The sequence below is a fragment of the Callorhinus ursinus genome, unplaced genomic scaffold, assembly GCF_003265705.2.
Source record: "Callorhinus ursinus isolate GAN/ISIS: 27379988/994484 unplaced genomic scaffold, GSC_fseal_2.0 scaffold1, whole genome shotgun sequence".
Taxonomy (NCBI): Eukaryota; Metazoa; Chordata; class Mammalia; order Carnivora; family Otariidae; genus Callorhinus; species Callorhinus ursinus.
In genome coordinates, this window is record NW_027397063.1 from 147,764,269 (window position 1) to 147,786,327 (window position 22,059).

The 22,059-nt window shown below is 37.7% G+C and overlaps 1 protein-coding gene across 7 annotated transcripts in view; it reads left to right on the plus strand.

The window, feature by feature from the left end:
• The window catches only part of TOPAZ1 (testis and ovary specific TOPAZ 1), a 122,710-nt gene that overhangs the window by 25,257 nt on the left and 75,394 nt on the right, over positions 1 to 22,059 (plus strand). For all 7 annotated transcript variants that reach the window (XR_012381251.1, XM_025884982.2, XM_025884990.2 and 4 more), the window contains 2 exons: positions 19,380 to 19,444; positions 21,555 to 21,694. Coding sequence is in view for 6 of the 7 variants with exons in the window: in XM_025884982.2 (XP_025740767.1) it covers positions 19,380 to 19,444; positions 21,555 to 21,694 (205 nt within the window). In the remaining variant the exon portion in view is untranslated. The remainder of the gene's footprint in view (positions 1 to 19,379; positions 19,445 to 21,554; positions 21,695 to 22,059) is intronic.

Genomic DNA, 22,059 nt, shown 5'->3' on the forward strand with positions numbered 1-22,059 from the left:
TTTAAAGATGTAGAGTATTTTTGGCATAACTTTTAAAAATAATCTACAAAATCGTTTAGTTGCTTCCTAGTATAGTAAGATTTCTTGGTTTTGTTTAGGAGAAGGGGATGATACATTTATTCTTGTAATACCATGGTAAGCCTCAAAGTACCAGCTCTTTAGAAAATACATGACCAGACAATAATATTTGTCTTTAAGATGTCTGGCCCCCAAATTTGGGAATTAAATTTTATCCATCTCTCTCACCTTACATTTTAGGAGTTTAAGGGGATAAATAGGTTAACTTTAGGACATATGTGTGACCTATCACTTTTCTGCATTTATATACAGTTTTCTGTGAATTTTTAGAAATGCTTCCTTATTTATCTTTTATATATATGTTAATTTATGTAATAATTATATATATATGTTCTGTTTTTCCATAGACCTTGTTTTTGTCTTGTCTTGTATATCAGTTATACCCAGAATCCATATGTAACAATTGTTAGGTTTACCATGGTTGTAGTAATTGCTTAATGAATCTAGTTTTGAACTCTAGATAGTTAAAATGCAAGTATACTTTTTTTAAAAGTTTTTATTTTGAAATAATTGTAGATTCACAGGAAATTGCAAAAGTAGTATAGAGAGGACCTAGGTACCCTTCAGCTAGCTTTCCCCAGTAATTACATCTTTAAGTATAATATCAGAAACAGGAATCAGATATTAAATGTGAGTATATGTACATCTCTGTATTTTATTAAGTGGGTGGATTTTTGTAGCCACCACTCAATCAAGATAAAGAATTATTCCATCACTACAAAGATCTCCGTTATCTTATTCCTTGGTTACACCTTTCTCCCTACCTCTAACATTCCTAACTTTAGCAAACATTAATCTGTTTTCCGTCTCTGTGATTTTGGTATTTTGAAATAGATGTAGATTTGCTGAATGTTGGCTAGAAGATTATTAATTTTGTTACTATTTTAAAAGAACCAGCTTTGGTTTTATTGATTGATTTTTTTCTCTATAGCTCTGTTTTCTATTTCACTGACTTCTGCTGATCATTATTTTCTCCTTTTTTCTGCTTACTCTGGATTTAATTTTCCCTTCTTTTTGTAGTTTCTTAAGGTTGCAGCTAAGGTCATTGATTTAAAACATTTTCTGAGACAATTTAGTGCTATAAATTTATCCATGAATACTGCCTTAGCAGCATCTCACATTCTTTTAACTTTGAAATGGTTATATATTCACGTGCAGTGGTAAGAAAGAGAGAGATCTCATGTACTCTTTACCCAGTTTCCCCCAATGGTAACATTGCAAAACTGTAGTACAATATCATAACCAGGATATTGACGTTAATACAGTCAGAGATACAGAACATTTCCATCACAGCAAGGATCCCTCTTGTTGCCCTTATAGCCATGCCTACTTTCTTCCTGGCTACCCCTAACTGCTCCTTAACCCTTGACAACCACTGGTCTGTTCTACATTTCTATAATTTTGTCATTTCAAGAATGTTACACAAATGGAATCATTCAGAATGTAATGTCTTCAGATTTTTTTTTTTTACCCAGTGTAATCCTCTAGATATTCATCAAGTTTGTTGCATATATCAATAGTTCATTCATTTTTATTGCTTAGCAATACTTCATGGGATGGGTTACCACAGTTTATTTGAAAGCTCTTCACTCATTGAAGGACATCTGCATTGTTTACAGTTTTTGGCTATTACAAATAAAGCTGCTATAAACATTTGTGTACCGGTTTTTGGTGAACCTAATTTTTAACTTATCTGGGATAAATGCCCATGTATGCAGTTGCTGGCTGTATGGTAATTGCATGCTAAGGTTTTAACGTAGCTGAACTCAGCCTCCAGATTACTCTTTTGCAGGAACAGACAGTTTAAATCTTTGTTTGGTTCTTTTAGCCTTAGCTGGGCTGTTTGGAGTCTACCTTACAAAATTGTCGTTCAATGGTCAGCAAGAAATTTGGGTGGAGTTTATAAGCAGATTTCAGGGTTTCCTCTCTTAGGCTCTCTCCTTTCCTGGATTCCCAGCCTTACTTCCAGTTTCTGACTTTGTCTTAAACTTGGGCTTCTGGTTCGTTGTTTCAGTAAGGGAAATTTTTGGCCTTCTCAAGTAGTTCCAACTAGGACCTGCCTTCAAGAATAAAGCTATGAAGGGGGTGCCTGGGTGGCTCAGTCATTAAGCGTCTGCCTTCAGCTCAGGTCAGGATCCCAGGGTCCTGGGATCGAGCCCCGCATCGGGCTCTCCGCTCCGCGGGAAGCCTGCTTCTCCCTCTCCCATTCTCCCTGCTTGTATTCCCTCTCTCGCTGTGTCTCTGTCTGTCAAATAAATAAATAAAAATCTTTAAAAAAAAAAAAAAAGAATAAAGCTATGAAAGCAGAAGAGTTAGCCAGTGCTATTCCTTCTTTCCAAGTGTAGACTTCCCTCCAGATTCTGCCAGCTTTTCATATATTTCTAGTGTTTTCAGGCAGATTTTTTTATATTTTATCTAGGGTTTATAGTTTTTACCTGCAGGAGGATTATAGCCCAATAAGACATACTCTGCTATTTCTCAAAGTGGACCTATTGTATATTCTTTTTAATTTTATACAAATGGTAGCATTTTATACAAATGGTAACATACCATTTTTTATCTTGCTTTTTAAACTTAATAAATAATGGAGTGTTTCTTTTCAATGTATGTAATTTTGCCTTGTTTTTATAATTGTATAATTATCCACTATGTGAATATACTCTATTCAACAAGTTCCACTGTTGGTGGACACTTGGTTTGTTCCCATTTTTTGCTATTTAAATATTGCTGCATTATGTATCTTTGAACATAAGGCATTTTGTATATGTGCAAGCATTTTTGGATTCTTAGAAGTAGAATTGTCAGATTGGCCTACATAAAGATGGCTGTGATTTATACTTTCAACAACATTGGGTAAGAATGCCAGTTTTCTCCCTACACACTAACCAACTCAGTATTAAAATTTTTGTCCCATCTGTCTATTTTTACAAATGACTTTTAGTTTTAATTTGCTTTTCTCTTATGAGACTCAGCATCTTTTAGGGTATGTTGAAAGGCCATTTATGTTTTTTTTATGAACATTCTTTTTACATTTTTTGCCCATTTTTCTTCTGAGATTTTGATCTTTTTTTACTGGTAGGAACTTTTCATATATTAAACATATTCTTACCTCATTGTCAGGGAAATACAAATCAAAACTACAATGAGATATCACCTCACACCTATCAGAATGACTAAAATTAACAACACAAGACCAACACATGTTGGCAAGGATGCAGAGAAAAGGGAACCCTCTTACACTGTTGGTGGGAATGCAGGCTGGTGCAGTCACTCTGGAAAACAGTGTGGAGGTTCCTCAAAAAGTTAAAAATAGAACTGCCCTTGATTTAGCAATTGCACTACTAGGTATTTACCAAAAGGATACAAAAATACTGGTTCGAAGGGATATGTCCACCCCAGTGTTTATAGTAACATTCTCAACAATAGCCAAATTATGGAAAGAGCCCAAATGTCCATCAACTAATGAATGGATAAAAAAGATGTGTTATATATATATATATATATACACACATATATATATAATGGAATAATACTTAGCCAAAAAAATTAATGAATTCTTGCTTTTTGCAATGACATGAATGGAGCCAGAGAATATTATGCTAAGTGAAGTAAGAGAAAGACAAATACCATATAATTTCACTCTTATGTAGGATTTAAGAAACAAAACAGATGAACATGAGGGGAAAAAGGCAAACCATAAAACAGGCTCTTAACTATAGAGAACAAACAGGGTTGATGGAGGGGAGATGGGCAGAGGTATGGATTAAATGGTGATGGGTATTAAGGAAGGCACTTGTGATGAGCTCTGGGTATTTATGTAAATGATGAATCACAAAATTCTACACCTGAAATTAATATTACACTGAATGTTAACTAATTGGAATTTAAATGAAAACTTGAAAGTACAAAAGCACACAAAGATACATTCTTTGTCATACATTCCTGCATTTTTTCTTATTTTTTTTGTCTGTGTTCTGACTTGATTTAGGAGTTTTATTTTACCTTGAAGGAGGGTTGTTTTTATGTTTTTTATAATTTTTTTATTACGTCACCATACAGTACATCATTAGTTTTCGATGTAACCCATTGCCCCACCCTCTCCCCTCTAAAACTCTCAATTTCTTGGAGTCCGTAGTCTCTCATGGTTCGTCTCCCATTCTGATCCCCCCCCTTCATTTTTCCCTTCTTTCTCCTAATGTCCTCCATACTATTCCTTATGTACCACAAATAAGTGAAACCATATGATAATTGTCTTTCTCTGTTTCACTTATTTCACTTAGAATAATCTCCTCCAGTTCCATCCATGTTGATGCAAATGTTGGGTATTCATCCTTTCTGATGGCTGAGTTACATTCGATTGTATATATGGACCACATCTTTATCCATTCATCTGTTGAAGGGCATCTCGGCTCCTTCCACAGTTTGGCCATTGCGGACATTGGTGCTATGAACATTGGGGTGCACATGGCCCTTCTTTTCACTACATCTGTATCTTTGGGGTAAATACCCAGTAGTGCAATTGTTGGGTCATAGGGTAGCTCTATTTTTAATTTTTTGAGGCACCTCCACACTGTTTTCCAAAGTGGCTGTACCAACTTGCATTCCCACCAACAGTGTAAGAGAGTTCCCCTTTCTCCACAACCTCTCCAACATTTGTTATTTCTTGCCTTGTCAATTTTTGCCATTCTAACTGGTGTAAGGTGGTATCTCAATGTGGTTTTGATTTGAATTTTCCCGATGGCTAATGCTGTTGAACATTTTTTCATGTGTCTATTAGCCATTTGTATGTCTTCTTTGGAGAAGTGTCTGTTCATGTCTTCTGCCCATTTTTTGACTTGATTATTTGTTTTTTGGGTGTTGAGTTTGAGAAGTTCTTTATAGATCTTGGATATCAGCCCTTTATCCATAGTGTCATTTGCAAATACCTTCTCCCATTCTGTGGGTTGCCTCTTTGTTTTGTTGACTATTTCCTTTGCTGTGCAGAAGCTTTATATCTTGATGAAGTCCCAGAAGTTCATTTTTGCTTTTGTTTCCTTTGCCTTTGGAGACGTGTTTTGAAAGAAGTTGCTGTGGCTGATGTCAAAGAGGTTACTACCTATGTTCTCCTCTAGGATTTTGATGGATTCCTGTCTCACATTGAGGTTTTTCATCCATTTAGAGTTTATTTTTGTGTATGGTGTTAGAGAATGGTCCAGTTTCATTCTTCTATATAGCTATCCAATTTTCCCAGCACCATTTATTGAAGAGACTTTTTTCCATTGCATATTTTTTCCTGCTTTGTTGAAGATTAGTTGACCATAGAGTGGAGGGTCCATATCTGGGCTCTCTATTCTATTCCATTGATCTATGTGTCTGTTTTGTGCCAGTACCATGCTATCTTGGTGATCATAGCTTTGTAACATAGCTTGAAATCAGGCATAGTGATGCCCCCAGATTTGTTTTTCTTTTTCAACATTTCCTTGGTAATTCGGGGTCTTTCCTGGTTCCATAAAAATTTTGTTTGTTCAAGCACTTTGAAAAATGCCATTGGTATTTTGATCGGGATGGCGTTCAAAGTATAGATTGCTCTGGGCAGCATTAGACATTTTAACAATATTTATTATTCTGATCCATGAGCATGGAATGTTTTTCCATCTTTCTGTGTCTTCCTCAATTTCTTTCATAAATGTTCTGTAGTTTCTAAAGTATAGATCCTTTACCTCTTTTGTTAAGTTTATTCCAAGGTATCTTAAGGTTTTTGGTGCTATTATAAATGGAATTGATTCCCTAATTTCTCTTTCTACAGTTACATTGTTAGTGTATAGGAAGGCAACTGATTTCTGTGCATTGATTTGGTATCCTGCCACATTACTGAATTGCTGTATGATTTCTAGTAATTTGGGGGTGGAGTCTTTTGGGTTTTCCACCTAAAGTATGTCATCAGTGAAGAGAGTTTGACTTCTTTGCTAATTTGAATACCTTTTATTTCTTTTTGTTGTCTGATTGCTGTTGCTAGGACTTCTAGTACTATGTTGAACAATAGTGGCAAGAGTGGGCATCCTTGTTGTGTTCCTGATCTTAAGGGAAAGGCTCTCAGCTTTTCCCCATTGAGAGTGATATTCGCTGTGGGATTTTCATAGATGGTTTTTATGAAATTAAGGAATGTTTCCTCTATCCCTACACTCTGAAGAGTTTTAATCAGGAAGGGATGCTGTATTTTGTCAAATGCTTTTTCTGGATCAATGGAGAGGACCATGTGGTTCTTTCTCTTATTTATGTGTTCTATTACATTGATTGATTTGTGATTGTTGAACCACCCTTTCATCCCAGGGATAAATCCGGCCTGGTTGTTTTGTATAATCCTTTTAATGTACTGTTGGATCCTATTTGCTAGGGTCTTGTTAAGAATTTTGGCATCCATATTCATCAGGGATATTGGTCTGTAATTCTCCTTTTTGATGGGGTCTTTGCCTGGTTTGGGGATCAAGATAATGCTGGCCTCACAGAATGAGTTTGGAAGTTTTCCTTCTGTTTCTATTTTTTGAAACAGCTTCAGGAGAATAGGTATTATTTCTTCTGTGAATGTTTGGTAGAGTTCTGCAGGGAATCCATCAGGCTCTGGACTCTTGTTTTTTGGGAGGTTTTTGATCACTGCTTCAATCTCATTACTGGTTATTGGTCTGTTCAGGTTGTCAGTTTCTTCTGTTTCAGTCTTCGTAGTTCATAGGTTTCCACGAATATATCCATTTATTCCAAGTTGCTTAATTTATTGGCATATAATTGTTGATAATAATTTCTGATAATTGTTTCTCTTTCCTTGGTGTTCGTTGTGATCTCTCCCCTTTCATTCATAATTTTATTAATTTGGGCCCTTTCTCTTTTCTTTCAGATAAGTCTGGCCAGTGGTTTATTGATCTTATTAATTCTTTCAAAGAACCAGCTTCTAGTTTATTTGATTTGCTTTACTGTACTTCTGGTTACAAATTCATTGATCTCTGCTCTAAACTTAATTATTTCTCTTCTGATGCATGGCTTAGGCTTTATTTGTTGTTCTTTCTCCAGTTCTTTAAATGGGAAACTTAATTTGGGTATTTGGGATTTTTCTGTTTTCTTGAGTGAGGCATGGATGGCTATGTATTGCCCCCTTGGGACTGACTTTGCAGTATCCCATAGGTTTTGGAACAATGTGTTTTCATTCTCATTGATTTCCATGAATTGTTTAAGTTCTTCTTTGATTTCCTGGTTGACCCAAACATTCTTTTTTTTTTAAATTTTTTTTTAATTTTATTATGTTATGTTAGACACCATACAATACATCATTAGTTTTTTGTGTTTTTTTAAAAATTTTTATTGTTATGTTAATCACCATACATTACATCATTAGTTTTTGATGTAGTGTTCCATGATTCATTGTTTGTGCATAACACCCAGTGCTCCACGCAGAATGTGCCCTCTTTAAAACCCATCACCAGGCTAGCCCATCCCCCCACCCCCTCCCCTCTAGAACCCTCAGTTTGTTTTTCAGAGTCCATCGTCTCTCATGGTTCGTCTCCCCCTCCGACTTACTCCCCTTCATTCTTCCCCTCCTGCTATCTTCTTCTTTTTCTTTTTTCTTAACATATGTTCCATTATTTGTTTCAGAAGTACAGATCTGTGATTCAACAGTCTTGCACAATTCACAGCGCTCACCATAGCACATACCCTACCCAATGTCTATCACCCAGCCACCCCATCCCTCCCACCCCCCACCACTCCAGCAACACTCAGTTTCCTGAGATGAAGAATTCCTCATATCAGTGAGGTCATATGATACATGTCTTTCTCTGATTGACTTACTTCACTCAGCATAACACCCTCCAGTTCCATCCACATGATTGCAAATGGCAAGATCTCATTCCTTTTGATGGCTGCATAATATTCCATTGTGTATATATACCACCTCTTCTTTATGCATTCATCTGTCGATGGACATCTTGGCTCTTTCCACAGTTTGGCTATTGTGGACATTGCTGCTATAAACATTGGGGTGCACGTACCCCTTCGGGTCCCTACATTTGTATCTTTGTGGTAAATACCCAGGAGTGCAATTGCTGTATCGTATGGTAGCTTGATTTTCAACTGTTTGAGGAACCTCCATACTGTTTTCCAGAGGGGTTGCACCAGCTTGCATTCCCACCAACAGTGTAGGAGGGTTCCCCTTTCTCCGCATCCCCACCAACATCTGTTGTTTCCTGACTTGTTAATTTTAGCCATTCTGACGGGTGTGAGGTGGTATCTCATTGAGGTTTTGATTTGGATTTCCCTGATGCCGAGCGATGCTGAGCACTTTTTCATGTGTCTGTTGGCCATTTGGATGTCTTCTTTGGAAAAATGTCTGTTCATGTCTTCTGCCCATTTCTTGATTGGATTATTTGTTCTTTGGGTGTTGGGTTTGAGAAGTTCTTTATGGATTTTGGATACTAGCCCTTTATCTGATATGTCATTTGCAAATATTTTCTCCCATTCTGTCGGTTGTCTTTTGGTTTTGTGGACTGTTTCTTTTGCTGTGCCAAAGCTTTTTATTTGGATGAAATCCCAATAGTTCATTTTTGCCCTGGCTTCCCTTGCCTTTGGCGATGTTTCTAGGAAGAAGTTGCTGCGGCTGAGGTCGAAGAGGTTGCTGCCTGTGTTCTCCTTTAGGATTTTGATGGACTCCTGTCTCACGTTTAGGTCTTTCAACCATTTGGAGTCTTTTTGTGTGTGTGGTGTAAGGAAATGGTCCAGTTTCATTCTTCTGCATGTGGCTGTCCAATTTTCCCAACACCATTTCTTGAAGAGACTGTCTTTTTTCCATTGGACATTTTTTCCTGCTTTGTCAAAGATTAGTTGACCGTAGAGTTGAGAGTCCATTTCTGGGGTCTCTATTCTGTTCCATTGATCTGTGTGTCTGTTTTTGTGCCAGTACCATACTGTCTTGATGATGACAGCTTTGTAATGGAGCTGGAAGTCCGGAATTGTGATGCCGCCAGCTTTGCTTTTCTTTTTCAACATTCCTCTGGTTATTCGGGGTCTCTTCTGGTTCCATACAAACTTTAGGATTATTTGTTCCATTTCTTTGAAAAAAGTGGATGGTATTTTGATGGGGATTGCATTGAATGTGTACATTGCTCTAGGTAGCATTGACATCTTCACAATGTTTGTTCTTCCAATCCATGAGCATGGAACGTTTTTCCATTTCTTTGTGTCTTCTTCCGTTTCTTTCATGAGTATTGTATAGTTTTCTGAGTACAGATCCTTTGCCTCTTTGGTTAGATTTATTCCTAGGTATCTTATGGTTTTGGGTGCAATTGTAAATGGGATCGACTCCTTGATTTGTCTCTCTTCTGTCTTGTTGTTGGTGTATAGGAATGCCACTGATTTCGGTGCATTGATTTTATATCCTGCTACTTGACTGAATTCCTGTATGAGTTCTAGCAGTTTTGGGGTGGAGTCTTTTGGGTTTTCCACGTACAGTATCATATCATCTGCAAAGACTGAGAGTTTGACTTCCTCTTTGCCGATTTGGATGCCTTTAATTTCTTTTTGTTGTCTGATTGCTGTGGCTAGGACTTCTAATACTATGTTGAATAGCAGAATATGGTGATAGTGGACATCCCTGCTGCGTTCCTGACCTGAGGGGAAAAGCTCTCAGCTTTTCCCCATTGAGAATGATATTCGCTGTAGGTTTTTCATAGATAGCTTTTATGATATTGAGGTATGTACCCTCCATCCCTATACTCTGAAAAGTTTTGATCAAGAAAGGATGCTGTACTTTGTCAGATGCTTTTTCTGCATCTATTGAGAGGATCATATGATTCTTGTTCTTTCTTTTGTTAATGTATTGTATCACGTTGATTGATTTATGGATGTTGAACCAACCTTGCAGCCCAGGGATAAATCCCACTTTGTCATGGTGAATAATCCTTTTAATATACTTTTGAATCCTATTGGCTAGTATTTTGGTGAGAATTTTTGCATCCATGTACATCAAGGATATTGGTCTGTAATTCTCCTTTTTAATGGGGTCTTTGTCTGGTTTGGGGATCGAGGTAATGGTGGCCTCATAAAATGAGTTTGGAAGTTTTCCTTCCAATCTATTTTTTGGAACAGTTTCAGGAGAATAGGTATTAAAATTCTTCTTTAAATGTTCGTTAGAATTCCCCTGGGAAGCCATCTGGCCCTGGGCTTTTGTTTGTTGGGAGATTTTTGTTGACTGCTTCAATTTCCTTAGTGGTTATAGGTCTGTTCAGATTTTCTATTTCTTCCTGGTTCAATTTTGGTAGTTGATACATCTCTAGGAATGCACCCATTTCTTCCAAGTTATCTAATTTGCTGGCATAGAGTTTCTCATAATATGTTCTTCTAATTGTTTGTATTTCTTTGGTGTTGGTTGTGATCTCTCCTCTTTCATTCATGATTTTGTTGATTTGGATCATTTCTCTTTCTTTTTGATAAGTCTGGCCAGGGGTTTATCAATCTTGTTAATTCTTTCCAAGAACCAGCTTCTAGTTTCGTTGATCTGTTCTACTGTTCTTTTGGTTTCCATTTCATTGATTTCTGCTCTCATCTTTATTATTTCTCTTCTTGTGCTGGGTTTAGGATTTATTTGCTGTTTTTTCTCTGGCTTTTTCAGGTGTAGGGTTAGGTTGCGTATTTGAGACCTTTCTTGTTCCTTGAGAAAGGCTTGTATTGCTGTATACTTTCCCCCTATAACTGCCTTTGCTGTATCCCAAAGATTTTGAACAGTTGTGTTTTCATTTTCATTGATTTCCATGAATTTTTTTTAATTCTTCTTTAATTTCCTGGTTGATCCATTCATTCTTTAGTAGGATGCTCTTTAGCCTCTATGTATTTGAGTTCTTTCTGACTCTCCTCTTGTGATTGAGTTCTAGTTTCAAAGCATTGTGGTGTGGAAATATGCAGGGAATAATCCCAGTCTTTTGGTACCGGTTGAGACCTGATTTTTCACCGAGAATGTGATCTATTCTGGAGAATGTTCCATGAGTACTAGAGAAGAATGTGTATTCTTTTGCTTTGGGATGGAACGTTCTGAATATATCTGTGAAGTCCATTTGGTCCCATGTGTAATTTAAAGTCTTTATTTTCTTGTTGATCTTTTGTGTAGATGATTGGTCCATTTCAGTGAGGGGGGTGTTAAAGTCCTCCACTATTACTGTATTGTTGTCAATGTGTTTCTTTGCTTTTGTTTATTAATTGCCTTATATAATTGGCTGCTCCCATGTTAGGGGCATAGATATGTACAATTGTTAGATCTTCTTGTTGGATAGACACTTTAAGTAGGATATAGTGTCCTTCCTCATCTCTTATTACAGTCTTTGTTTTAAAATCTAATTTGTCTGATATAAGGATTGCCACCCCAGCTTTCTTTTGGTGTCCATTAGCATGGTAAATGGTTTTCCACCCCCTCACTTTCAATCTGGGGGTGTCTTTGGCTCTAAAATGAATCTCTTGCAGACAGCATATGGATGGGTCTTGTTTTTTAATCCAATCTGATAGCCTGTGTCTTTTGATTGGGGCATTTAGCCCATTTACATTCAGGGTAACTATTGAAAGCTATGAATTTAGTGCCTGTAAGGTGACTGTTACTGTATATTGTCTGTGTTCCTTTCTGTTCTATGCTTTTAGGTTCTCTCTTTGCTTAGAGGACCCTTTCAATAGTTCTTGGAGGGCTGGTTTCGTGTTTGCAAATTCCTTTAGTTTTTGTTTGTCCTGGAAGCTTTTATCTCTCCTTCAATTTTCAATGAGAGCCTAGCTGGATATAGTATTCTTGGCTGCATATTTTTCTTGTTTAGTGCTCTGAAGATATCATGTCAGTCCTTTCTGGCCTGCCAGGTCTCTGTGGATAGGTCTGTTGCCAATCTAATGTTTCTACCAGTGTAGGTTACAGATCTCTTCTCCCTAGTGGCTTTCAGGATTTTCTCTTTGTCTCTGAGACTTGTAAGTTTTACTATTAGATGTCGGGGTGTTGACCTATATTTATTGATTTTGAGGGGGGTTCTCTGTGCCTCCTGGATTTTGATGCCTGTTTCCTTCCTCACATTAGGGAAGTTCTCTGCTATAATTTGCTCCAATATACCTTCTGCCCCTCTCTCTCTTTCTTCTTCTTCTGGGATCCCAATTATTCTAATGTTGTTTCATCTTATCGTATCACTTATCTCTCGAATTCTGCCCTCATGATCCTGTAGTTGTTTATCTCTCTTTTTCTCAGCCTCTTTATTTTCCATCATTTGGTGTTCTATATCGCTGATTCTCTCTTCTGCCTCATTTATCCTAGCAGTTAGTGCCCCCATTTTTGATTGCACCTCATCAATAGCCTTTTTGATTTCCACTTGGTTAGATTTTAGTTCTTTTATTTCTCCAGAAAACGTTTCTCTAATAACTTCCACGCTTTTTTCAAGCCCAGCTAGTATCTTTAAAGTCATGATTCTGAACTCTAGGTCCGACATAGTACTAATGTCCGTATTGAGTAGGTTCCTGGCAGATGGTACTACCTCTTGTTCTTTTTGCTGAGGTGATTTTTTTGTCTTGTCATTTTGTCCAGAGGAGAATAGATGAATGAGAGAACAGAATGCTAACAGGTTAACAATGTCCCCAACAAATATACTCTATACAAATCAGAAAAGACCTGAAACCAGGGGGCAAGAAAGGGAAAGAAGGAAAAAAGAAAGAAAGAAAAAGATAAAAACATACAAAAACAGAACAAAACAAAAAAAACAGAATATGATCAAATATGATCAGGCTAGTGCATAGATCAGTGCCACACAGTAGTTTTTGGGCGATTTTGGTCTGTTAGAAGAAAGTGCCTGCTAAAATTTTAAAGTAAGAAAGACTTATATATGTGCAAAATAAGGGTTGATACAATGAAGGATGGAATATGACTGTAAAGATTAAAATTATAAAAGATTTTATAAAAGGAATTGATAAGAAGTGTTTGAGAAAAGGAAGAGGAAGATTTAAAAAAAAAAACAGAGAATGTGATCAGGCAGGAGACTAGAACAAAGCCATACACTAGTGATTTAGGGTATATTTTTATCTGTTAGAAGAAACTGTATCTCAAAATTTTAAAGAGAGAACAACTTATATATGTATATGCCAAAAATAAGGGGTAACTACTATGAAGGGATAAAATATGACTCTAAGAATGAAAAATAAAAAATGTTTTTTTAAAAAAGGGATTGATACGATGTTGGTTAAAAAAGGGAAAAAGAAAAATTAAAAAAAAAAACAGTTAAAAAAATTAACTTTGAAAAACTAATGAATCATGATAAAAAAGCCAGGAATTCTATGTGCAGTATTCCCCTAGCGCTGGAGTTCTCCCGTTCTCCTTGATCGGTAAACTTGGTCTTGGCTTGCTGGTTGTTGTGCTGATCTTCTGGGGGAGGGGCTTGTTGCTGCGGTTCCCAAATGTCTTTGCCGGAGGCAGAATTGCCCTGCCCTTGTGAGTCCGGGCTAAGCAAGCTGCTCGGGTTTGCTCTCAGGAGCTTTTGTTCCCTGCAAGCTCTCGGTACAGCTTTGGGGGACCAGTGTGAAAATGGTGGCCTCCCAATCTCCGCCCAGAGGAGGTGAGAACTCGGGGCCTCAGTCCTCAGTGTGCCCCCAGAGAAAAGCAGTCACTCCCATCTCCCCGGTCTCCGGCCGCACTCCATGCTCACCTCGCCTGTGACCCAGCGTTTGTATCTCTGGCACCCGACCCCATGTGGCGTCTTCAAATCCAGCAGATCTCTGTGGTGCGCTCCCGCTCCGCTCCTCCCAGGGGATGAAGGGGAGTCTCCCCAGCTTTGCCGCTTGTTGGGTCCCTGCTGGAGGAGCTGTGGCCCGACTGGGCTGCAGATCACAGTTTATGGCAAACCCGAGCTGAGAGCCCGCGCCTTGGCTCCGTCTCTGCAGCCAGCTTCCCTGCTCCAATACCTGGGAGCTTTGCCGCACTCAGGCACCCCCGGTCTTTCTGTGACCCCGAGGGTCCTGAGACCACACTGTCCCGCAAGGGTTCCACCCCCTGCTTAGCCACTGGAGCAACGTCCCTCCACGGAGCTGACTTCTAAAAGTTCCGATTTTGTGCTCCACTGCTCTATCACTTTCCAGAAGCGGCCAATGGAGGCCCCCTCCCCCGCTGTCTATCCTCCCAAATATCGCCTCGGATTCACTTCTCCACAGGTCCTACCTTCCAGTAAGTGGTCGCTTCTCTGTTCAGAGAGTTGTTGCTACTCTCTTCTTTTATCTCCTGTTGAGTTCGTAGGTGTTCAGAATGGTTTGATCCCTATTCAGCTGAATTCCTGAGACCAGACGAAATCCAGGTCTCCTACTCCTCTGCCATCTTGCTCCGCCCCCTCCTGACCCAAACATTCTGAAGCAGGATGGCCTTTAGCTTCCAAGTGTTTGAATTTCTTCCAAATTTTTTCTTGTGATTGAGTTCCAGTTTCAAAGCATTATGCCCTGAGAATATGCAGGGAATAATCTCAGTCTTTTGGTATCGGTTGAGACCTGATTTGTGACCCAGTATGTGATCTTTTCTGGAGAAAGTTCCATGCGTGTTTGAGAAGAATGAGTATTCTGTTGTTTTGGGGTGGAATGTTCTGTATATATCTATGAGGTCCATCTGGTCCAGTGTATCATTCAAAGCTCTTGTTTCTTTGTTGATTTTCTGCTTGGATGATCTGTCTATTGCCAAGAGTGGAGTGTTGAAGTCTCCTACTACTAGCGTATTATTATCAATATGTCTCTTTATTTTGGCTAACAGTTGGCATATGTAGTTGGCTGCTCCTCTGTTGGGGGCACAGATATTTACAGTTGTTAGATCCTCTTGTTGGATAGACTCTTTTAGCATGATATAGTGTCCTTCTGTATCTCTAACTACAGTCTTTAGCTTACAATCTAATTTTCCTGGTATGAGAATTGCTACTCCAGCTTTCTTTTGAGGTCCGTTGGCATGAAAAATGGTTTTTCATCCTTCACTTTCAGTCTGGATGTATCTTTAGGTTCAAAACAAGTCTCTTGTAGACAGCATATGGATGGGTCCTGCCTTTTTATCCAATCTGCAACCCTGTTCCATTTCATAGGAGCATTTAGGCCATTCACGTTAAGAGTGATTATTGAAAGATGTGATTTTATTGTCATCATGTTGCCTGAGAAGTCCTTGTTTCTATAGATCGTCTTTGTAAATTTCTGATCTATATCACTCTTAGGGTCTTTCTCCTTTTATAGAACCCCCCTTAATATTTCTTGCAGGGCCATCTTGGTGGTCACATATTCTTTTAATTTCTTTTGGTCTTGGAAGCTCCTTGTCTCTCCATCCACTCTGAATGACAGCCTTGCTGGATAAAGTATTTTTGGCTGCATGTTCTTCTCATTTAGTACCCTGAATATGTCTTGCCAGCCCTTTCTGGCTTGCCAGGTCTCTGTGAACAGGTCTGACGTTATTCTGATGTTCCTCCCTCTGTACGTAAGAAATCTCTTCCTCCTCACTGTTTTCAAGATTGTTTCCTTGGATCTAAGATTTGCAGATTGTACCATTCTATGTCGTGGCGTCAGTCTGTTTTCATTGATCTTGGGAGGGGTCTTCTCTGTCTCTTGGTCACAAATGCTTGTTTCCTTCCCCAGATTAGGGAAGTTCTCAGCTACGATTTGCTCAAATATATCTTCTACACCTTTCTCTCTCTCCACCCACTCCGGGATCCCAATAATTCTGATATTGGAATGTTTCATTGAGTCACTCATTTCTCTCATTTTGATTCCTTGGATTTTAATTTGTTTTTCCCATGCCACCTCAATTTCCTTCTTTTCTATCATTTTATCCTCTATCTCACTAATTCTTTCTTTTGCCTTATTTACCCTGGCAGTCAGAGTATCCAGTTTGTACTGTATTTCATTCATAGCATTTTTAAGTTTGGACTGATTAGATCTCATTTTCATTGTTGTTAATATTTTTCTCAAGCCTAGATACCGCCTTGGTAACTGTTACTCTGAAGTCAATTTCTAACATCTTGGTTATATCCATATCCATTAGTTCTGTGGCAGAGGCCACAGTCTCTGAGTCTTTCCTTTGTTGTGGGTTCCTCCTATTAGTCATTCTGTTGAGGGATGGTTGGGGGAATGTATAGAGTCCAAATTATTGACCACAACCCAAGCAAGATGCACCTGTTTTATGGGGACCTTAGGGTTGTCAGCCTCTTGTTCTTCCAGGCTGTCTTCTAGGGAAAGGGCCTACAGTGCTGTTACTCAGGCAACCCTGTTTGGGCAGAGTTGCCCTGCCCCCTGTGAGGTGGGGGCTGGGTGGGCTCAGTAAAAACCGATTTTTGGAGGCTTTTGTTCTCTGGCGGCTTTCCCTGGTGGCTTTAAGTGTTTCTTCCAAGAGTCAGATCAGAAGTGACTGTATCCAAATCTCTGTCTCAGAACAGAGAGATTGCAGTCTGCTCTTCAGTTAGCTCTCCAGGTCACGCTGTCTCCATTTCTGTCTGTGCTGCTAAAAACCACAGTGTCCTGGGTTGTGTGTCCCATAGCAGTACTCTCAGCCCTAGCTTCCAGGTCTGGGCACATCTCTGCCCTTTGTGCTTCTAAAACCGCCAGCCACCCCCAGTTTTGCACCCGCACCCCCCAGATCCAGGCTTCAGTCTGGTGGGCTTCCCTAAATTCCTTTCCCCTCCACGACCAGTCTGCGAGTCTGTGCCTGGTCCCCAGCGCTGGAGGCTTTTGTGCTCCAGGGGTGCAGGATCCTGGAGGCTCCCCCTTCTGTTTATCTTCTGATATCTGCCCGCAGAATCACAGCTCCTCACTTCATACCTGGAGACCAACCACCAGAGATACTCTGTTTGTAGAGATCCAGATCTATCTTCTTACATCTCAGGCTGTTTTCCTGGGTGTTCAGAATGGCCTGGTAGATATCCAGCTCAATTCTGGGGACCGGTTGGAATAGGGTCCCCTACTCCTCCGCCATCTTTTCTCCTCCAAGGAGGTTTTTATTTTTGGTCAAATCTGTTAGTTTTCTGTTAGGATATTTGAGTTATGAGTCATATTTAGAGAAGCCCTTCCCCATTTCAGGATTTAAAATTTTCTCCTGTATTTTCTCCTGGTGTTTTTTAATGTTTTTTTTTATCATGTTTGAATTTTTATCTGTCTGAATCTAAAATTTATCTTGGGAGAAAGAATGTAGAGACAGTGTACCCTTAAAAATTTTTTTTGATAGATGGTTTTTGCATACTTTGTATTCTCCTTGTATAAAAATATCTAGGGCGCCTGGGTGGCTCAGTTGGTTAAGTGACTGCCTTCGGCTCAGGTCATGATCCTGGAGTCCCGGGATCGAGTCCCACATCGGGCTGGGCTCCCTGCTCAGCAGGGAGTCTGCTTCTCCCTCTGACTCTTCTCCCTCTCATGCTGTCTCTCATTCTCTCTCTCTCAAATAAATAAATAAAATCTTTAAAAAAAATAAAAATAAAATAAACAATAAATAAAAATATCTAAAATATTTATATTCAGACCTGTTGGATATCATAATTAATGGTTTCTGCTTTTGGTGTCATGCTTAGGCTTTCTCCACTCTCCAAATTATACAAATACCCACCTTTATTTTATTTTTGCTACTTTTGATATTTATTTTTTATATTTAAATCTTTAATGAACCTAAAAAGTATTTTGGTGTTTTTTTTAATTTTATTTTCTAAAAAGTATTTTGACATGGTGAGTTGGTACCAAACTTATTTTCTATCCTTTTAACCTGTATTCCTACTGCCATTTATTGAATCATTTCCTCACAAATTTCAAATGCTATTTTAATATTTTCAAATTTTTATGTATGGAACTATTCCTTCACTTTTCTTTTGTTTCATTAATTGCTCAGGTCCTTGTACTAATAACATACTGCCAATTATTTGAAAAATAAAAATAGCGAGCAAAATAAAAATAAAACAAGGAAGGCTTTCTTTAAAAGACATGAAGGCATATTATAAATTTAAAATATTTTTTGGCTGTTCTCCTAAGAGTGCTTTAAACTCAAAAGATAAAGTAGTTTTTAAAATGTATAAATTAATTTGGGGAGAATTAACATCTTTACTTTTAATAGTCTTATTCAGGAACATGGTATATTTTTATATTTGTGTATGTTTTATGTTTCTCAGTTGATTTTTATAATTTTCTTTGTAAAGGTTAATAGTATATGCAGTGTGTATCATTGTAATATGTGATTATGTACTTTATTTTTTTAAAAGATTTCATTTATTTATCTAACAGAGAGAGAGCACAAGCAGGGGGAGCTGCAGGCAGAGGGAGGAGCAGACTCCCCATTGAGCAGGGAGCCCGATGTAGGACTCGATCCCAGGACCCCAAGATCATGACCTGAGCTGAAGACAGACTCTTAACAGATGAGCCACCTAGGCACACTGTGATTATATACTTTAAAAAAGAACAGTTGTTGGGGTGCCTGGGTTGGTTAAGCATCCGACTCTTGATTTTAACTTAGGTCATGATCTCGGGGGGTTGTGAGATTGAGCCCAGAGTTGAGCTCCATGCCTGCTTAAAATTCTCTCTCTCCTTCTCCATCTGCCCATCCCTCCATGTCTGCTTTTGTTGTATCTCTGTTAGAAGATGGGTGTTAGCTGAATCTACTGTAATAATTTTACAATATATGTAAATCCAACCATCATGCTGAATGCCTTAAACTTATATATATCAATTTTCAATGAGACTGGAAAAATTTTTAATAATGAAAAAGTTTAATTTTTCAAAGTTAAAAAAACTAGAAAGATATAAAGTAAGATATTGAATGGTTATCTCTGCTCAAGTGATTTGGGGTTTAATTTTCTTGGTACCTGCCTGTTTTTTCAAAAGTTTAATATTTAAGCATGTATAACTTCCTTATATTTAGAAAGTCACAATTCCAGAACACTAATGTGAAATGTTTTAAGTATAGTGATATACGAAATACATATAAATACTTATAATGACAAAAATAAATTTTTGTTCATAAATGCCATATGAAAATAAAAATCACTTAAAGCTTTTTATCTGAATGAAAACAAATACAACTTTCACTGTTCATAATAATTTTAAATGTTGGCTTATATAACTAAAAGTGATGTCAAAAGCTGAGAAAATTTATGATTTCTACTAGCTTTTCTCTTAAGAGTGGAATTTTTAAGTCAATATTCAGTATTTCAAATATAGAGTTGTCAGTTGGCCATAAGCTAGTGGTTTAATTAACGTCCAATACATTCTAAATAATCTGGTAAGCCTCATAGCTTAATATGGAATACAGAAATATTCACTTGTACTTTTTAACCATAATCTCTTCACAGTGTAGATTTTCAGAAAAGGTGACTATTAAAGAAGAAAAAGAAAATATTTTTGAAGTTTGCAAAAGGTCTGTACCATTTTTAATTATGTAATTTTAAAATAGTCATATAATTTGTGTTTTTCATTCTCTGCCCTATGGACTTGGGCTACTATGCCTTCAGCCATACATGGATATTATTAATTGGTGTATCAGATATACCCAGATGTCAGGGATACTTTCAGGTACCTTAAAGCTGTGATAAAGTTTTTTGAGCCATTAAAATATTTTTCTGAGGAAGAAATAAGGAATAGTGATAAAAGAAAAAAGAATGTGTACATGACTTTTATGAAGGTAAAATGACATAAATCTGATGAATATTGCAGTTTGCAGGTATCTGATGTGGTTGTGGTAATTAGTACTAAGAGTTACAGTACACTCACTAGAACATATGCAAATAACAAACTTAGTGTTGGGGGACACATTGGAGATCACCTGATCCATCCTGCACCCCCATTTTGCTGTTGAGGCAAGGTATACTCAGATCAGGTGACAAATGTGTTCAAGTCCTTTTATATTAAGGCAGTAGTTTTCAAAGTGTGATTCTTGTAGCAACAGCATCAAGTGGGAACATGTCAGAAATACAAATTATTTGGTCGTGTCCCTGACCTGCTGAATCAAAAACTCTGGAGATGGGGCCCATCAGTCTGTGTTTCAGCAAGGCTACCATCTGATCCTAATACTTGCTCAAGTTTGAGAACCATTGTATGAAGGAAGAGCCTAGGTGAGAATTAGATTGGCACAGAAACCCAGTTTGATCCATGACCATCTGAAATTTTAAAAGGGAAAAAATGACAAAAGTTAACTTCTTTTTCTATTGAAAGCATTTTGCTTACAAACCAAATAGTGTCATTGCAGCCTGAAGAGTTTTATCATCAATTTGGCTCTACCACAATGACCAGGAGTGTGACATTGGACAAGTCACTACATTACCCCAAACTTCAGTCATCCAATCAGAAACAAAAGAATTTTACTAGATAATCTCTTCCATCTGTAAAATTCCATAATTCTTATTTGTTTGTTCTACATCATTGCTCTTGTTTTGAGAAAGGTTATGTTGATTGCACATATTAATGATATCCCAAGTTGGAAGGGGAAGTGAATATCTTTATTTTCTGTGTAATTTTTTTTAAGATTTTATTTATTTGAGAGAGAGAGAGAGAGAGAGAGAGAGTGAGCACACGCATGCGCATGAGTAGGGGGAGGGGCAGAAGGAGAAGCAGACTCCCCGCTGAGCAGGGAAGCCTGATGCAGGGCTTGATCCCAGGGTGCGATCAAGACCTGAGCCAAAGGGAGACACCTCACTGTTTAACCGACTGGACACCCAGGTGCCCCCTGTGTAATTTTTAAGCTCTGTCAATGCTACTAAGTTTGAACTGTTATAAGTGTGGGACCTCTTCTTTCTTACTATTTTTATTTTCCTCTGGCCCAGGAAACCCCAGCTGAAAAAGCTTATTAGAATTGTTTTTAAGGTAAAATATTATAGTATCTGAGTGATTTTTCTCCTAAAAACTAAATTCATTTATATCTGTCAGTCAGCTTTGAGATACTTCCCATTATCCCCCTTGCTTATTTTTTTTTCTGGGTAAGTGAAATTCCAGAAAACTCTTGTTTTTCCAAAATTGGTTATATAGAATCTCACATATTAAAATATAGTCGAAGCTGTTTAAATCTAAGCAACCAAGAACAGTACATTTTTTATACCTTCTTCCCAAAGGAAGTTCTTAAGTACATGTATAAATTTATTAAATATACTTGTCCTGAAGAATAATTTATAATTCATTCATTTCACTGCACTGTCAATAGAATAACTGGGTGATCTTTTCTGGATTAGAATGGCTAGCTCAGTTCCTCCTTAGAATTTTTGTCTTGCATGATCAAAAATATTCTGCTCTAGTTTTTAACCCAACCACCTTATTCCTACCTCTACCCCGGCCATTTAACAAGCATTGGTTTTCTATTTAAGAAGGCAAGAACACTTATTGAAAATACTGAAGAATAATAGGATGGTAATAGTACACAACATGGTCTATAGCGTATACATAGTGTGTTAGGTTGTGTTTCCACTTACTTGATTCTCATTACTTTAATGTTCTTAGAATAAATTTAAATTCTGCTTTTGGCTTTTCTGCTCACACAGTGAAGGTTCTAAAAATGCAGAGATTATGGTTGGTGAAAGTCAGTTGGCAGTACTGGCCCCAAAACCTCTGTGCTTATCAGTGCCACCTTTGAATCTAAGTGGTCATCAAGAAGATATATTACTGAAGCCCTGGATGAATGGTACTGTTTTCTTAATAAAATTCTGTTGGCTTTTGAAAATACAGAAAGTGTATAGGAGATTTTTTTCACCAAAAACCAAAAAGGTTAGAAAAATCAAGACAAGCCTAGAATATGTTAAAATTGGAAAGTTTGTATACCTTTACTTAGAACTTTTGATGGAACAATTTCTTAAATATCTGTATTTATGTGATAGTGGTAGTATAGATAAAATTACAGGTTATACCTAAAATATTCATATTTTAGTTGAATATCTTAGAATTTTATAATGTATTTTAGAATTTGTGTCAGTTTTTTTTGATAATCCATAATGCTTTGAACAAATAAGCTAGACTGAAGAATGAATTTAGAAACAATAAAATTTCTTT